This window comes from Oncorhynchus mykiss, chromosome 31 (assembly GCF_013265735.2).
Source record: "Oncorhynchus mykiss isolate Arlee chromosome 31, USDA_OmykA_1.1, whole genome shotgun sequence".
Lineage (NCBI taxonomy): Eukaryota > Metazoa > Chordata > Actinopteri > Salmoniformes > Salmonidae > Oncorhynchus > Oncorhynchus mykiss.
The window spans coordinates 38,940,610-38,960,462 of record NC_050571.1 but is presented as its reverse complement, the minus strand read 5'-3'; the positions used below and the strand labels follow the sequence as shown (position 1 = coordinate 38,960,462).

The 19,853-nt window shown below is 41.6% G+C and overlaps 1 protein-coding gene across 1 annotated transcript; it reads left to right on the top strand.

Annotated features, from left to right (window-relative positions):
- Positions 1–9,684: 9,684 nt before the first annotated feature.
- Positions 9,685–19,826, top strand: LOC110505134 (peptidyl-prolyl cis-trans isomerase D). Its single transcript, XM_021584131.2, has 10 exons — positions 9,685–9,862; positions 10,314–10,454; positions 11,143–11,249; positions 11,414–11,602; positions 11,771–11,893; positions 13,126–13,232; positions 13,419–13,563; positions 18,322–18,408; positions 18,990–19,032; positions 19,354–19,826. The coding sequence occupies exons 1-10, from the start codon at positions 9,778–9,780 to the stop codon at positions 19,440–19,442; spliced, it is 1,116 nt and encodes a 371-aa protein (XP_021439806.1). The 5' UTR covers positions 9,685–9,777; the 3' UTR covers positions 19,443–19,826.
- Positions 19,827–19,853: the final 27 nt, after the last annotated feature.

Below are 19,853 nucleotides of genomic sequence, written 5' to 3'. Positions count from 1 at the left end.
GTTGCTATGTCTGTATGCTACGTCTTGCTTGTCCTACAGTGCCTTGCGAAAGTATTCGGCCCCCTTGAACTTTGCGACCTTTTGCCACATTTCAGGCTTCAAACATAAAGATATAAAACTGTATTTTTTTGTGAAGAATCAACAACAAGTGGGACACAATCTTGAAGTGGAACGACGTTTATTGGATATTTCAAACTGAAAAATTGTGCGTGCAAAATTATTCAGCCCCCTTAAGTTAATACTTTGTAGCGCCACCTTTTGCTGGGATTACAGCTGTAAGTCGCTTGGGGTATGTCTCTATCAGTTTTGCACATCAAGAGACTGACATTTTTTCCCATTCCTCCTTGCAAAACAGCTCGAGCTCAGTGAGGTTGGATGGAGAGCATTTGTGAACAGCAGTTTTCAGTTCTTTCCACAGATTCTCGATTGGATTCAGGTCTGGACTTTGACTTGGCCATTCTAACACCTGGATATGTTTATTTTTGAACCATTCCATTGTAGATTTTGCTTTATGTTTTGGATCATTGTCTTGTTGGAAGACAAATCTCCGTCCCAGTCTCAGGTCTTTTGCAGACTCCATCAGGTTTTCTTCCAGAATGGTCCTGTATTTGGCTCCATCCATCTTCCCATCAATTTTAACCATCTTCCCTGTCCCTGCTGAAGAAAAGCAGGCCCAAACCATGATGCTGCCACCACCATGTTTGACAGTGGGGATGGTGTGTTCAGCTGTGTTGCTTTTACGCCAAACATAACGTTTTGCATTGTTGCCAAAAAGTTCAATTTTGGTTTCATCTGACCAGAGCACCTTCTTCCACATGTTTGGTGTGTCTCCCGGGAGTCTTGTGGCAAACTTTAAACGACACTTTTTATGGATATCTTTAAGAAATGGCTTTCTTCTTGCCACTCTTCCATAAAGGCCAGATATATGTGCAATATACGACTGATTGTTGTCCTATGGACAGAGTCTCCCACCTCAGCTGTAGATCTCTGCAGTTCATCCAGAGTGATCATGGGCCTCTTGGCTGCATCTCTGATCAGTCTTCACCTTGTATGAGCTGAAAGTTTAGAGGGACGGCCAGGTCTTGGTAGATTTGCAGTGGTCTGATACTCCTTCCATTTCAATATTATCGCTTGCACAGTGCTCCTTGGGATGTTTAAAGCTTGGGAAATCTTTTTGTATCCAAATCCGGCTTTAAACTTCTTCACAACAGTATCTCGGACCTGCCTGGTGTGTTCCTTGTTCTTCATGATGCTCTCTGCGCTTTTAACGGACCTCTGAGACTATCACAGTGCAGGTGCATTTATACGGAGACTTGATTACACACAGGTGGATTGTATTTATCATCATTAGTCATTTAGGTCAACATTGGATCATTCAGAGATCCTCACTGAACTTCTGGAGAGAGTTTGCTGCACTGAAAGTAAAGGGGCTGAATAATTTTGCACGCCCAATTTTTCAGTTTTTGATTTGTTAAAAAAGTTTGAAATATCCAATAAATGTCGTTCCACTTCATGATTGTGTCCCACTTGTTGTTGATTCTTCACAAAAAAATACAGTTTTATATCTTTATGTTTGAAGCCTGAAATGTGGCAAAAGGTCGCAAAGTTCAAGGGGGCCGAATAATTTTGCAAGGCACTGTATGTTGCTCTGTCTTGCTTGTCCTATGTTGCTATTGTCTATATTGTAATTGTTTTTAATAACCTGCCCAGGGACTGCGGTTGAAAATTAGCCGGCTGTCTAAAACCGCCACTTTTACTGAAACGTTGATTAATGTGCACTGTCCCTGTAAAAAATAAACTCAAACTCAATATAGCAACGGACAGGCAAACAATCAATTGTGTGTCCATAAAACCAGGGTCCAGTTTACTTTTACCTGGTGAGCACAAGGCAATAATGTCACACAATCAGAAAAACCCCAACCCACATCCCTGCTACTTTCAGTCCAAAATCCCAAATCCAAACCTTTTGATTAATTGCGACCAGGATGGGTTGAAGAAAAGTGCTGTTAACCTCCGTGATAACCCTTGATAGGCTATAGACATAATTGTGGTGATACTAACCTATATGATCTTACTATGATACTGCCTCAAAAAAAAAAAGAGATATCTTTGCCTAGCCAAATCGCTTGACCCAATGCATGTTTTGCTATGTAAGGGCTTATGTAAATGTATAAAGCCTGCAGCCTGCTCATCATCATTAGGATAATGTATGTCATTTACAGGTATGCCAGTCAGTTAACACCCCATCTACTGATCACATACAGCAGTTGCCATTGTTTCTCTGAAGCAGTTCGTACTCACCTAATCACATGCTAATAGTCTGAATTTTTCACCTACATTATAGGGCAAGCTATGGAATGCAAGTCTGGTATGGAATGGTGTTTTATTTCACACTGGAAGCTAAACAAAGAGAAAGCTAGAATAGTTAATGTATTGTTTTGACATTTAGATATAGCCCTGAATTAGTCAGTCAGCAGTGAGTTAAAGTGACAGTACAGCAGTGCATAAGTACGATTTAGACTCGACGAGAGTTCACCGTCCTCATAGCGTCAGAGTAGGTGCTATTAACGAGCCTTGCTGTTCTGGCCTTGATGAACCTCATCAGTTTACTTGAAGGGAAAGGCTTGAAGAAGGGATTGGCTGTTTTGTATTCGAGTGACTCTAGTAGACTGGACCCTGGTTTTCTGGACACACAACGGATCGTTTTGCCTCTACAGTGCAATATTTTTACCGTATAGTGTCCAATGGCTCCATTCGTTTGACATTATTTGTCAGGCCAAGATGCATCTTTTTGGCACAGGTCAAGGCTGGCCTTGGACTGATTTAAATGTATGAAAGGCACAGCTGGCTCATCATCATTAAGTTCATCTAGGTCATTATCAGTCCATTTTTTACATTGTGTCTTTAAAGTAACTAATCACCTATAGGCCTACAGTGTATTGCATTGCAGTGAATGGAGTGGGTGGAGTAGAAAATGTTGCTGGGCATTTAGACCGCAGTCCACCATGGAATAACACCATAAATTCTACAGACCCTAGTGAGTAATCCAAACCCCAATTTAACTTTGGCACCTATAGTAATTTTTGCTCTATAAACCCATATGTATATGTAATTTTTATGCCTACAGTGTATTGCAATGGGACCAATAGAGTTGGTGGAGTACAAAGTGTTGTTGGTCATATAGACCTCAGTCAAAAGAGAGAAATGTATGTTTAAACTATACAAGCTTCAGTGGTTACCCGTCATTCAGGGCCTCTCTGCCCCACCTGTTTAGCAAAATAAAAATAAAAATAAAAAAAAGCCTGTTTTTCATGTTATTTTGGCATTCATATGTGCCATATATCAGTTTGCAAACAATGTAAATAAAACAGAACAATTGAGTTAATAAAGCAGCATACAAACATGGTCTCTCCTTGGGCACTGCCATTGAGTTACATTATAAGTGCCCATCCAAGAAGTCTCAAGGTCATTGGCCACAGATAATATGACATCAAATGAAGTTATATCTACCGTAGCTTTGATTGGACTGATCATGTCAACATACTTTCAAAATCTTAGATGGCAAGGTAGACAAGCATTCATAATCATGACTCAGTAATCAGCAATCTACTGGCAAATCCTTTTCAATCCTTGTCATTTGAAAATAAATTATGGATAAAACCCTATCAGTGCTGATCGGCCATAAACATTACACAACAAGTTGGAAATCGCAAATTCAGCAATGAGGGGTTTGGAAGGAATCAGTGGCTAACTGCAAGCATTGCATAGCAATCACTAGCCTGCTATTCAGTGGAGTGGGTCTGGGTTTAAGGGTCTCTTTCCCAAGCTTAAAATAATAAACATTTATGCTGTCAATCCAGCATGACTTCTGCCGTGTTCAAAATAACTGGAAACTCAGAAATCTCAGACTTTAGTTAGTTCAAGACAGCTCGGAACTCTGAAAAGAATTTGCTCAAACTGGGAAAATACGTTTTGAACCGTCATCAAACTCGGAATTCCAAGTCGAGAACTCGGGTCTCTTTCTAGAGCTCCAACCTGAAGATCACTGACGTCATAAGTTCCCAGTTGTCTTGAAAGCAACATAAATCCAGAGAATACAACACTTTGATGACAAAATTTGCCCACAAGGACCGGCGCGCCACCTTCCTGTTTTTGTGACCACAGCACAACAAGGTGAGTCCAAAAATGTATTGTATGCTGCTGCATTAATTATATAATATGCAAGGGAGATATGTATCCTGTAGCTAAGAAACTAATAAGTGCACAGTGCATTTGGAAAGTATTTAGACCCCTTGACTTTTTCCACATTTTGTTACGTTACAGCCTTAATCTAAAATGGATAAAACTTTTTTTCCCCTCATCAAATCTACACATAATAAACCATAATGACAAAGCAAAACGTTTTTTAATTGTATTTTTTTTAATGTCTAAAAAATACAAAACTGAAATCACATTTACATATTTCCGTATTCAGAGCATTTACTCAGTGCTTTGTTGAAGCACCTTTGGCAGCGATTACAGCCTTGAGTCTTCTTGAGTGTAACACTACAAGATCGGCTCCAAGTCTGGCCTCTGGCTGAGCCACTCAAGGACATTCCGAGACTTGTCCCGAAGCCGCTCCTGGTAGTCTTGGCTGTGTGCTTAGGGTCGTTGGAAGGTGAACCTTCACCCCAGTTTGAGGTCCTGAGCGCTCTGGAGCAGGTTTTCATCAAGAATCTCTCTGTACTTTACTCCATTCATCGTTCCCTCGATCCTGACTAGTCTCACCTGCCGCTAAAAAACATCCCCACATCATGCTTCACCGTAGGGATGGTGCCAGGTTTCCTCCAGATGTGACGCTTGGCATTCAGACCAAAGAGTCCAATCTTGGTTTCATCAGACCAGAGACTCTTGTTTCTCATGGTTGGAGAGTCATTCAGGTGCCTTTAGGCAAAATCCAAGTGTGCTGTCATGTGACTTTTACTGAGGAGTGGCTACCGTCGTACCACTCTACCAGAAAAGCATGATTGGTGAAGTGCTGCAGAGATTGTTGTGCTTCTGGAAGGTTCTCCCATCTCCACAGAGGAAATCTGGACTCTCTGTCCATCAGGTTCTTGTCACCTCCCTGACCAAGGCCCTTCTCCCCCGATTGCCGAGTTTGGTCGGGCGGCCAGCTTTACGAAGGCTCTTGGTGGTTCTAAACTTATTCCATTTAAGCATGATAGAGGTAACTGGGTTTCTGGGGACCTTCAATGCTGCAGAAATGTTTTGGTACCCTGCCCCAGATAATATTTTTGCTCTGACATGCACTGTCAACTGTGGGATCTTGTATAGATAGGTGTGTGCCTTTCCAAATCGTGTCCAATCAATTTAATTTGCCACAGGTGTAATCTAATCAAGTTGTAGAAACACCAAGGATGATCAATGGAAACAGGATGTACTTGAGCTCAATTGAGTCTCATAGCAATGGGTCTGAGTACTTATGTAAATAAGGGATTTCTGTTTAGTATTTTTTATAAATTTGCTAAAATTCTAAAAACCTGTTTTCGATTTGTCATTATGGGGTATTGTGTGTAAATTGATGAGGAAAAATGTAATTGAATCCATTTTAGAATAAGGTTGTAATGTAACAAAATGTGGGGAAAGTCAAGGAGTCTGAATACCTTCTGAATGCACTGTATGTTGTGTAGTAAGTTGTTAGTAGCCCATGTGCCTCACACTAATAATTTGGTCCCTTTTCCCCTCATATGACCCCTTTATTTATCATATGGTTCGACTTGGTGTATAGGGAAAATACTGTAAGAACAGCCCATGTTCTGAATTCTGTGTGCTGAACAAATAGTCGATCCAGCTTGCTCATTAATGTCTTAATCAAAATTACGGATTGCCTCTCCTCTGCTCGCCTTCCCCTTATGCCATAGTTTGTACATCTCAATTGTCAGTAGAAACCAATTTTTTAAAGCAAGTCTGCCATATCAATTGTTTTTTTAAAGGCAGTAAATTTGGCTGAATGAACTATTTCGCTGGCAGACAAGATTTCGCTGGTGTAAGCAGTGGTAAGTATTCACTCCATGGTGCTGAAAAGAAAGCTCTGCTGTTGGGACAGCTTTATGTAGGCCCCTGTTGGGCACCATTTGTAACGGTTATAGTGCAATGAATGTATTGTTTTGTGTTGTGTTGTGGCTTTGCCCCACCAAGATGTACATGCTAAAATCATCACTGGCAAGCTTACTGAGACGAGAGCCCGAACATTTATATTCAGCACAGGAGATGCACAGAAAATTCTACTCCCTTGGGACTTAACCACCACCATAGTCCCAGAGAAGGAAACACTGGGAGAGTATGAAATAAAATAACAAAAAAACTAAAAGAGAGAGTAATTAGCTTAGAGCTCCACGCCAAAACGCTCAGCAAATACTACAACAGTAGAATCCCATGAGGCTAAGGTATTCAAAAAGAGCCTTTGCAGACACTGGTGCAAGATATTTTATATATATATATTTTTATGTATATTACTGTTCATCGGATCAAATGCTACACATCATTGACCATTCCTCTAGAGAGTGTTCTACTATAAAACAAGCTACAAATTAATGCAAAATTGACATTGATCAGACATACAGTATCAGTCAAAAGTTGACACCTACTCATTCAAGGGTTTTTCTTTATTTCTACTATTTTCTACATTGTAGAATAATACTGACGACCTCAACACTACGAAGAAACACATGGAATCATTTAGTAACCAAAAAAGTGTTGAACAAATCAAAACATATTTAAGATTCTTCAAAGTAGCCACCCTTTGCCTTGATGACAGCTTTGCACACTCTTGGCATACAAGAAAATGCTTGATGACATAACAAATGATAACTCGATTAATATACAGAGATCAGATAAGGGAGGTGGGATTGTGATTTCTAATACAAACATGTTTATCTGAAAAAAATAATAGAAAATGTTACAAGAAATTGATTTTCGATCCTACCTCCAACTATAAAATTGAAGTGAATAAAGCCCTCGATAAGCCCTCGATAAAGGACTACAAAATAAATTGTCGACATTACAGGAATATAAATATCTTTCATGTGTGCTAGCCATACTCTCAACATGCTTTATCTGCCCTTAACCTTGTTCTGACCCCCCACACCAGTGTGATTACTACCTCTGAGCGTTTCGGTAGTTTGAAGTAGTCACCTCATACAATTGGGAGTATGGTTAGAAGGTACACTGTCCTTCTCTCAGCACATATCCATTAATACAGGTAACGAGTGGAGGACAGAGGAGCCTCTTAAAGAAGAAGTTACAGGTCTGTGAGAGCCAGAAATCTTGCTTGTTTGTAGGTGACCAAATACTTATTTTCCACCATAATTTGCAAATAAATTCATTGAAAATCCTACAATGTGATTTTGTGGAACTGAAAAAAATACAATCAAAGGGAAAACAATTCACACAATGAATGTGCAATAATTGGCAGGAGACAGTGGAGCACATTCTGGAGAGCTGAGTGCATGCATTCTGGAGAGAGATGCCTATATCTTTGCTACACACCCCTCCCCTCCTTGTTTTACCACTTTAAATTATACTCAAGACAGATTATCTTCACACATCTTAGATGTTTTTCACTGACAGCTGCAACTCAATCATCCGCTAGGCCTATTGCCACGAGTGCTCCCCAAATTGCTCTGCTTCCCAAATAGGCATAGGCCTCTACACTTGTGATTTGAAAGAATCCAGAGTATTTAAAAAAAAAAAGAAGCTAATGGTCCTCTGTGGCTAAATCAAGCTCTCTGGTAAAGTATTTTGAATGATTTAGACAGGAGAAACAATATCATTTTGGCAAAATATCAATTTACTTTAGCCAACTTCCGAACAGGGCACTGTGCGCTCGCCAACTGTACTTTCTAAATAGCAAGTGCTGAAACCAGAGATTGGACAGCCTACAGAGAGGAGGTAAGGGCCCTGGGAGTGTGGTGCCAGGAAAATAACCTCTCACTCAATGTCGAAAAAACAAAGGAGCTGATAGTGGACTTCAGGCAACCAGCAGAGGGACCACACTCCTATCCACATCGACGGGACCGCAGTGGAACAGGTGGAAAGCTTCAAGTTCCTCGGCGTACACATCACTGACGATCGAAAATGGTCCACTCACACAGACCGTGTGGTGAAGAAAGTGCAACAGTGCCTCTTCAACCTCAGGAGGCGGAAAAAAATGTGACTGTGTGAAGGTTTTAGGTGCCAAGCCAAAAATGTTCAGCCTCCTGAGGTTGAAGATGCGCTGTTGCGCCGTCTCCACCACACTGTCTGTGTGGGTGGACCATTTCAGTTTGTCCGTGATGTGTACGCGAGTAACTTAAAACTTTCCACCTTCTCCACTGCTGTCCCATCGATGTGGATAGGGTGGTGCTCCATCTGCTGGTTCCTGAAGTCCACGATCATCTCCTTTGTTTTGTTGACGTTGAGTGAGAGGTTGTTTTCCTGACACCACACTCCGAGGGCCCTCACCTCCTCCCTGTAGGCTGTCTCATCGTTGTTGGTGATCAAGCCCACTACTGTTGTCGTGTGCAAACTCGTTGATCGAGTTGGAGGCGTGCATGGCCACGCAGTCATGGGTGAACAGGGAGTACAGGAGGGGGCTGATCACCCACCCTTGTGGGGCCCCAGTGTTGAGGATCAGCGAAGTGGAGATGTTTCCTACCTTCACCACCTGGGGGCGGCCCGTCAGGAAGTCCAGGACCCAATTGCACAGGACCCCCCCCCCCCCCCCCCCTATCTGAGATACCTACTGCAACCCTCATCCTCCACATTCAACAACTGTTCTGCCAGTCACATTCTGTTAAAAGTCCACAAAGCACACACATCCCTGGTTTGCTCCTCTTTTCAGTTTTCTGCAAATAGCGACTGGAATGAGCTGCAATGAATACTCAAACTGGACAGTTTTATCTCCATCTCTACATTCAAAGACTCAAACATGGACATTGTTACTAACACTTACTTATTGTTGTCTCTTCCTTTTTGCCCTTTGTGCTGTTGTCTGTGCCTAACAATGTTTGTACCATGTTATTGGCACAGCGGTCTAAGGCACTGCATCTCACTGCAAGAGGCATCATTGCAGTCCCTGGTTTGAATCCAGGCTGCATCACATCTGGCCGTAATTGAGATTCCCATAGAGCGGCGTACAATTGGCTCAGCGTCGTCCAGGTTTGGCCTGGGTAGGCCGTCATTGTAAATAAGAATTTGTTCTTAACTGACTTGCCAAGTTAAATAAAGGTTAAATACATTTTTAAAAGTAGTGAGTAATCCCAACCCCGCTTTTACTTCGGCATCTAGAATCGTTTTCTCTTTAACCCAATATGTAAATTGTAGGCGAACAGTTTATTTCATTAATGGAGAATAAAGTATTGCTGGCCATAAAGACCTCAGTCCTGCATGAAGGAACACCATACAGATCCTAGTGAGGAATCCTAACCCCACTTTTACTTCAGCACCAAGAATAGTTCTCTCTCCATAGGAGTACTGCGTTGGGGGCATTTATTTGACCTTGGAACATGTTTTAAAACCCACATTAAATGCAAATGTCACTTAAATATGAACAAATATTCATAATTATTAATGTGTAGACAATGTTTCATTAAATGAAGGTTAATGACACTTTTGTACTATTACGTGAGGGGGCTTTTATTTGTAATTTTTCGGAAATTCCGTGACCCGGAAGTTCTTTTTGAGTGTTGCTGACGAGTCGCTGATAACTAGGAGTATTGTGGAAGTAACTTTAGCTAGCTGACGTTTAGAATTTTAGAAATGTCTAACGCAACACCCGTGACCAAGCCTTCAAACAAAGAAAACCCCCGTGTCTTCTTTGATGTAGACATTGGTGGTGAAAGAGGTTAGGATATTTTCAATAAAGCGCTGTTAGTCATTCAACTGGACACGCTAGGCTAATGCTAGCAGCGCCGGGTGGTTTCTAGAAAAAGCACATTCATGCTAGCTAGCATGATCTTAAATTAACGTTACAGCGACCAATGTATATTAAAGTACACATTTGTAATTCCTACGCTATTTTGAACCATTTAGGTACTTGTATTGTTAGCTATTTTTTACTGTTTAAATATAACAAGTTAGTCTAATTTGTGAATATCCATTCGCCTGATACATTAACGTTCCATTCGAAGCAACAAGCACGTGCTGTCATGTTTTTCGTAAATATGCAACACCCCAGTGTCTACCAGATTAGCTAGTTGAGGACTAAAAGGCTTGTTTTTGAGTTACATCTACTTTGAAATTGCATTTTTTTAAAGACCAACTATCCACATAATGTCATGCTATGTTGTCACCAGTTGGCCGAATCGTGTTCGAACTGTTTGCTGATGTTGTCCCCAAAACCGCTGAAAACTTTCGAGCACTCTGTACTGGAGAGAAGGGAACTGGCAAAACCACAGGAAAACCACTCCATTTCAAAGGATGTCCTTTCCACAGGAGTAAGTATTGTGCATTTCCACTGTTTGTTAGCCAGCAGATCGTACCTGCTTGCTTACAGCCTGACTAGGGTCTAGTTAAGCAATAAGGCCTGAGGAAGTGTGGTATATCGATAATTTACTAATGCTAAGGGCTGTTCTTTTGCACGACGCAACTCGGAGTGCCTGGACACAGTCCTTAGACGTGGTATATTGGCCATATATTACAAACACCAAAGGAGCCTTATTGCTATTATAAACTGGTTACCAATGCAATTAGAGCAGTAAAACTAAAAATTGTGTCATACCTGTTGTATATGGTCTGATATACCATGTCATTCAGCCAATCAGAATTCAGGGCTCAAATACCCAGTTTATAATGATCAATATGGGCTATTTATCAATGTTTTGTCAACAGGAGGAAGCAGCAACGGCATCATTTTCAAATTACATTTTTGGACAATAAATAGAATTTTAAACATTAATTTCTAGTGCTTTTGTACTTAATCAGGTAAAGACTGCTGAATGAGTCCAAAAACGTGTTGTGATTTATCTTGATGATATACCAGAAATCACCAAAACTGGTTTGCCCTGCCTACACAAAGCTATATATAGATCACATCTATATTGCGGTAGTACATCCATTTTATGGTAACAAACTGCAGTAAGATCAATAATGACCACAAACATGTACGCTGTCAATCAATTTAAGTTATCAAGCAGTTCATGATCCAGGGAGGAGATTTCTCCAACCAGAACGGCACTGGAGGGGAGAGCATCTATGGGGAGAAGTTTGAAGATGAGAACTTCCATTACAAGGTAAGGATTTTCATAATGACTCTGAATAATATAGGAGATTTTCTTGACCAGTATAAAGTCTGGGCTTTAGTCATAGGAATAACTCCTGGCCTTTAGCATGACAAATTATTTCTGTTTTCTTGGTCATCATTGAATTAACATGTGGGTGTCTGTGTCCTCTCCAGCACGACAAAGAGGGCTTGCTGAGTATGGCCAATTCTGGACCCGCCACCAATGGCTCCCAGTTCTTCATCACCACTGTGCCCACTGCTCATCTAGATGGCAAACACGTTGTCTTTGGACAAGTCTTGAAGGGGTTAGGGCTGGTGAAAACACTGGAGGCCATAGAGACTAACGAGGACACACCTCTCAAGGTCAGTCAATGAGAATAACTACCGCCACATTCGATAACATTAACGCAGCAGCAAGCTGTATGTTTTGCCTTGCAGCAGGTAGATTACCTAGTATTTTTCTGTAGTGTGTGACACTTGTGAAATGCTCATCGTGTATTTACAGTTTTGCTTTTGATTCTTTCCCCATAGCCCTGTGTAATTGCCGAGTGTGGTGAGCATAAACATGGAGACAACTGGGGAGTAGCCCCGAACGACGGCTCAGGGGACACCCATCCAGACTACCCAGAGGACGCCGACGTTGATTTAAAAGATGTTAGTAGTCCTACCTCATTTTCTCTCTAAACGCTTCTCTGAAGATACCCATGCTGACGTTCTATTTTTTATTTTGGTTATTGTCAGTCTCAAAAGGTGATCTTATGAAAAAATATATATATAGCTCCATTATCTTTTCCACGTACATTATCTGTTTTTAGTTTACACTGACATTTTACAATCACGGAAATTATAACGCCTCTTCATATCTTTTGGAGTGGCAGGCCGCCTCTGCTAAATTTATGTAGGGGAAACACTGGTTGCACCTGTATTACTGTACCTCGATTCCACCTCGCAAAGTTTGCATTTCCTTCTAATTTAACTTCTCAAAGCATTGCCATACAGGACTTTGCTGCTGTCGCTTGCCTTTCTCTGCCTTTTCCCCAACTGTTAACGACAATAATGTAGTGGCGGAGAGTCCACTCTAAAATAATACTGTCCTCAACTCCTTGCACGTCGACTCCCATTTCTGAGTGTCAAGATTGGATTCCGCTAGGAATCGACTACAAAGATTCTGTATTTTTTGGAACGGAGGAGACAGCTTAGATGCCGAGAACACAAACACTTGCGTCTTTCATAGTGAGCTAACGAGAGAGGGGAGGGGCACAGTATAGGCAGGTCGGCCACTAGCCAGACATTCAGAACCGTGCACTAGGCCTATCTAGAGGCAATTAAAAGGTGTATCTCGCAATGGAATGCTGCATTTCGCAATGTCTTGGCTTGCAATGTCTCGCAACTTCAGTAGGTTATGATGTTCTTCATTAGCAAAGAGCAGGTGAGCCAGCGTGCGAGAGTGGAGGGGGCAGGCTGAAAGAACCATACACATGTCTTGGTAATCTGTATCTCGAAATGTCTTGTCTTGCATGTCTCGCACATTCACAAAAAATTGCAGAAAGTTAGCCTCTTCCTCTCTGGTTCTATTTAAATTACACAACTTTCTCCAGGACTTTATAGCCTATTGTCTAGTTAGGCTATGACTAGGAAAAGAATATGCTTTGTGATAACTGCACTGTGATTTCAATTTTATGGATTTTGTATTATTTTTTGGTTAGGGGTGTTAACGTTAAGGATCCCGATTTCGTTTAAATGTTCACACCCCTATTATGTGGATTGATTTATTTAGTCAAAATGAAGTGTGACATGAACTATGAATTTCTGTGATTGTGAAATGCTGATGCAGCACTGATTGTGAAAATAGCATAAAAGTCCCATACTTGTTGTTTTTTGGTTAGGTTGACAAAGTCCTATGTGTTGCTGAGGATATTAAGAATATTGGGAACAACTTTTTCAAGAACCAAGACTGGCAGTCTGCAATCAAGAAGTACTCCAAAGCTCTCAGGTGAAATGTTGTCCAGGGTTCACTCCACTCGCACTGTGATTTACAGTGTGTGTGTACTAGGCCTGCTTGTGTCACAGCATGACATGCATTTGAATGCACAATGACCATAGGAGTTGGCCAAATGGCACAAACCGATCTGGGACCAGCCTAGCAAAGGACTAAATGGTGAAACTTGTCACTTGCCAGGTATCTGGCAGTTGCCGGTGATGAGCAGGAGATTGAGAAAGCCCAGGCAAAGCTGGAGCCCACGGCGGTGAGCTGCATTCTCAACACCGCTGCCTGTAAACTGAAGATGCAGCTCTGGCAGGAAGCCATGGACAGCTGTGACGAGGTAAGTAATTTAGGCCAATATGGGGGCATTGCACAGTCCTGTGCAGACAAAAATAGCTTATAAAGCCAACAACTAAAAACAGTACAGCCTGCAGGTAAAATAATATCCTAATAAAATAACAAATCCTATAAATCACATTGGCTGTGCATGGCCTGTCTGAAACAAACTTGAAACATTGTATCAACTATGAACTTGGATCCGTCTGAAGATCCATGCAACATCGTATAACATATTCTGGGCACTCATAGTTTCCCGCGCCAGTGACCTCAGGACAGACACAGCTGTAGGCTATTTCCGCAAGGGATAAGAAGTAATCGGGTAGGCCTATTTTATGATGTTCCCACTGGATCAGAGCATGACATTTCAGGCTGAGTGGTTATCGAAAGGGAGAGGGCTGGAAAGATTTTTCAAATACATTGAGGAATTGTCAATGTCTGTAAAAACAGACTTTGTTTGCTTGCTGTTTGAGGCGAAGAATACATTAATTTGAGAAGCTCTACAGCTCATTAGTGGTGGTGCATTAAGCCGATCATAAATAATATCAGATCTCCAAATGGGAACATTTATAAGCTTACATTTGCACGCATCCAGGCAGCCTATAGACCTACTTCTATGCATAATCAGGTGACGTCATTACTCAAAATTGACAGGAGTGCTCCAAAAAAAAGACTAAATTGACACAACTCAAATGGAATGAAATGAACAAAAAACATGTTTCTCACAAGTGTAGCATAGGTTGTTTACTCTGCAAACAACGTGTCCGCTCCTACAATGAGAATGGTTAAAGACTGGAATAGTATATTGAATGCCTTAACAGACATAACCGTAACCAATCAAACATTGTAGATTAGGAATTAATGGTAAATGTACTACCGGTGATATATGTAATGGGAACTTGAGACACTAACAATCGAACGCAAACAATTCACACAATGAAGTTATGAAACAATGAATGTGCACAAATTGGTGGGAGAGAGCGCACAAATTGATGGGAGAGAGCGCATTCTGGAGAGAGACAGGGTGTGGCTGCACATTGCACTTCTTGGACTGTGCCATCCCCTAGGCCTACGCAATGGATTCATTTACTTCGTTTGGCACGAATAAGACAGTTGTCTCGTGTGCCCTAAAATATATATATATATGCTACTGCGCAACAAAAAAAATCTTGGTTGACCAACAGCGTATCGACCAAGCAATTGACCAGTCGAATAATTGGTGTCAGACCTACTCAGTCACAGGAGAGGTGGTATGGTTATGGGATTTCTTTTTTTAAATAAGGTGGATTAGAAATTATGCAAACAATTTAAAATTGAAAGAAAAATATTTTAGGCCAGCTGAAATCCTAGATGCCAGGCCCATCACACTTCCACCACTCGACTACGGTACAACTGTTTATTAGTGGCAAAGATTTAAAGGCCATTCGTGGTCAGTACTATAAAAGTCTTTATGGAACTCATTGTGAATGCAACTGAGGATATGTTTTTGTAGAGTACCGTAATATTTCTAGTTAAGTCTGTAGATAAACATTCTTATTCAGTATTTATGGCGCCGGGGGGATGGCTGCCGTTTTACTTGCTCCTAACCAATTGTGACCTGTTTCAGGAAACTAGACGTATGTCGCAAGTCACAACTTCACAGGAGAGCCTTTTTTTAAATGTAATATTATTATTTTTTTAACCCCATTTTCTCCCCAATTTTGTGGTATCCAATTGTTTTTAGTAGTTTGTCTCATCACTACAACTCCTGTACGGGCTCGGGAGAGACGAAGGTTGAAAGTCATGCGTCCTCCGATACACAACCCAACCAAGCCGCACTGCTTCTTTAACACAGCGCGCATCCAACCCGGAAGCCAGCCGCACCAATGTGTTGGAGGAAACACCGTGCACCTGGCAACCTTGGTTAGCGCGCACTGCGCCCGGCCCGCCACAGGAGTCGCTGGTGCGCGATGAGACAAGGACATCCCTACCGGCCAACCCCTCCCTAACCCGAGCGATGCTAGTCCAATTGTGCGTCGCCCCACGGATCTCCCGGTCGCGGCCGGTTACGACAGAGCCTGGGCACGAACCCAGAGTCTCTGATGGCACAGCTGGCGCTGCAGTATAGCGCCCTTAACCACTGCGCCCACCCGGGAGGCCAGAGCCATTTTAACGTTATTTTATTTTTTATCAAAATGTGTTTTTTTGGCAGAAATGTCTTCTGTAACATCAACTTTCATGTGCCTTAATAATATACTTGTATGCCATCTGTAAATATGAATAAAATTGTTAAATTACTAGCCTTGTTGGTTAAGCCACAGAAGAAGAAAAAACCTTCCCACTAGCCATGATTGGCTGAGATGAGTGGGCTGGACTTGCCGAGAGAGGAGTTTGGATTGGTCTGCCATATAGAAGGCTTTTGTCTATTTGAGCTGGTCAGTCAATGTTGGTAATCCTGTCGAACGCGGCTTTTTATAACAATATGTAGTGGAGCTGTTTAAGTGTTGCTCTCCACTTTCTAGAGGATCAAGTTTTGAAATCAGTGGAATTAGAGTATGATAGCTAAAGAGATGGAGAAACAACTCCGGATTGCATCCGTGACAGGGAGACGCATCCATCATGCATGATGATGTATAAGATAGTAAGATAGTCTAGCGCTAGTTAGATACATTTTCAGATATTACACGTGTCTAATTTTGACCAAGTGGTTTCATTTCAAGTTAGTGTACTGTTAGCTAGCTAACTAACATTGTTTGTATCCCAGAACTGTTTGCTTTGCTAGTTAGAGCCTAATGTTAGATAGCTAACATTTGAACCTGGTTGGTTAGCTCCCAGCAGATTCATGCAGGGTAGTAACAACATGATTTGGCACTATTTCATCGTTGTTTAACTAGCTAACGTTAGCTGGTTGGCTCATTAGCTAACGTGACGTGTGTGCAGATGGATGTGGTACCTTCAGGCGTTTGGAAATTGCTCTCAAGGATGAACCAGACTTGTGGAGGTCTACAATTTTTTTCTGGGGTCTTGGCTGATTTCTTTTGATTTTCCCATGATATCAAGCAAACAGGCACTGAGTTTGAAGGTAGGCCTTGAAATACATCCACAGGTACACCTCCAATTGACTCAAATGATGTCAATTAGCCTATCAGAAGCTTCTAAAGCCATGACATCATTTTCTGGAATTTTCTAAGCTGTTTAAAGGCACAGTCAACTTAATGTATGTAAACTTCTGACCCACTGGAATTGTGATACAGTGAATTAATCCATCTGTAAACAATTGTTGGAAAAATTACTTGTCATGCACAAAGTAGATGTTCTGACTTGCCAAAACTAGTTTAACAAGACATTTGTGGAGTGGTTGATACACTTATGTTGGAGTCATTAAAACTTGTTTAAGTAAACATCCGACTTCAACTGTAAATGTTTCAAGCAGACCACCATAGCCCGTTTCCAAGAAAGCTAAAGTAACCTACCTCAATGACTACTGCCCCGCATGGCTCACATCAACACTATCATCCCGGAAACCCACAGATGACGCAGTCACACTCCACACTGCCCTTTCCCACCTGGATAAAAGGAACACCTATGTGAGAATGCTGTTCATTGATTACAGCTCAGCGTTCAACACCATAGTGCCCTCTATGCTCATTACTAAGCTAAGGACCCAGGGACTAAATACCTCCCTTTGCAACTGGATCCTGGACTTCCTGACGGGCCGTCCCCAGGTGGTAACGGTAGGCAACAACACATCTGCCACGCTGATTCTCAACATGGGGGACCCTCAGGGTTGCGTGCTTAGTTTCCTCTTGTACTCCCTATTCGTCCATGACTTTGTGGCCAAGCACGACACCAACACCATTAACTTTGCTGACGACACAACGGTGGTAGGCCTGACCACCGACAATGAGACAGTCTCTATAGGGAGGAGGTCAGAGGCCTGACAGTGTGGTGCCAGGACAACAACCTCTCCCTCAACGTGATCAAGACAAAGGAAATGATTGTGGACTACAGGAAAAGGTGGGCTGAACAGGCCCCCATTCACATCGACAGGGCTGTAGTGGAGCAGGTCGAGAGTTTCAAGTTCCTTGGTGTCCACGTCGCCAACAAACTATCATGTCCAAATACACCAAGAAAGTCGTGAATAGATGCCTTTCCCCCTCAGGAGACTGAAAAGAGTCAGCATGGGTCCCCAGATCCTCAAAATGTTCTACAGCTGCACCATCTAGAGCATGACCGGTTGCATCACCTTCTGCTTCCTGCCATCCACGACCTATATACTTGGCTGGGTCAGAGGAAGGTTAAAAAAATTGTCATAGACTGTTCTCTCTGCTACCGCATGGCAAGCGGTACCGGAGCGCCAAATCTATGTCCAAAAGGCTCCTTAACAGCTTCTACTCCCAAGCCATAAGACTGCTGAACAATTCATCAAATTGCCAGTCGGACTATTTGCACTGCTGCTACTCACTGTTTATTATCTATGCATAGTCACTTTACCCCTACCTACATGTCCATATTACCTTGATCCCCGCACATTGACCGTTTACCGGTACCACCTGTATATAGCCTCAATGTTATTGTGTACTTTTTTTTTTTTTTTTCTTAACTGTATTTTCTGAAAACTGCATTGTTGGTTAAGGGCTTGTCAGTAACCATTTCACAGTTTGGTCTACACCTGTTGTATTCGGCGCATGTGACAAATATAATTTGATTAGGAAGGGAAAGAAACACTGAGAAGTGCAGTCACTATTTAGTCTGATTTATGTATGTTTGCTTGTTTTTTTAGGCACTGGAGTTGAACCAGAAAAACACTAAAGCTCTGTTCAGGAGGGCCCAGGCCTGGCAGGGACTGAAGGAGTACAGTAAAGCCATGGTAAAGAAAAAAAGTTGATATACACTCTTATCATACCAATCATGACTTCAGAATGTGAACCATTTGTCCCAGTCTAACAAAAATGGGCTTTCTGGACTGGAACCCCATGCGACAAGGATGTTTTCCCCCACCGATTCATATGGGTTTATTTGCACTAAAACATTTCTTCCAAAAAGTTGGGGCGAAACAAACCCGGCCTGTGTATTGGTATAAAACTGAGGAATGGGCCTGGAGAAATGTAACCACTCAAATACAGACAGAGCTATCGATTTACGGACTGACCCTCCATGATATCATCATTTTAACCATGTTCTGACGCTATACAGTGTTTTACATTGGTGTAAAACAAGCATGTATTTTGGGTTCTGATGGGGTACGACTATTGAACTAAGCTCATGAGGCATTTATAAATGATATTCTTCAAGAATGAAATGGGTATATCAAAAGTCCAAAAATGGATGTACCAACTGAGGATTCCAGCTTAAAATCTGGAATTGGAGGAAGTGATCAATAGCTGGAACATTGGAGTTTGACTTGTCTGTCAACTCACTAAAATATTTCTCACCTTTTGCCATTTGCAGAGTGATCTGAAGAAAGCTCAAGAAATAGCACCAGAGGACAAAGGTTGGTACTGCCTCTTTATAGTAACATTCAATCCAGGGGATCATTTGTGTCCTTATGGCAGCATTTACACAGGCAGCCCAAGGATAATCTATTGCCCAATTAGTGGAAAAAAATATTAATAATTGGGCTGCATGTGTTATTTTGAATATTCTAAAGGCTAACTAGAACTTAGAATAAATGGTCAATAGTGAGAGCAGTATGATGCTCAAAGTAACTTATTTACAAAACCCCTTCATAACAAATGCAACAGTTTTGCCATTTTGTTGTGATAGGTTGTTTTCCTTGCCTGACAAGTGAATTTACTTGTTCATCCTTTGACAGCGATTGGAAACGAGATGAAGAGAGTCCAGTTGAAAGTGAAGGAGGAAAAGGAGAAAGAGAAGCAAATCTATGCAAAAATGTTTGCATGAAGATCAGACAATCATTTGATAAAGTCCACTCGCCAATAATGAGTTATTTCTTTAAGGCAGCTAGCTACAATCAGGTCCCAATTGAAAATCACCACAGTATATTATTGGCTGTTGTTGAAAGTTATTTGTGTGGCACACAAGGGTAGCTGAAAATTAAGTATGGAGGAAGCTTAACCCTGTCAGCATTTTGTCTGAGTATTTCACTGTATTCATTTATTTGGAGTGTTGTGTCAATGATACTTATGTCTACAAAGAACTACTGTAATATCCCTTTGTCTGAATGTTTAAGATAAGCCATAAAATTGTGGTTGGTTAGTTAAGACTCATTCTGGAATTTGCCTACTCCACCTGTATGCGGTGCAATTAAATTCGACCTGAACATTCAATGAGAGCTGTGATTTGTGGATTAAG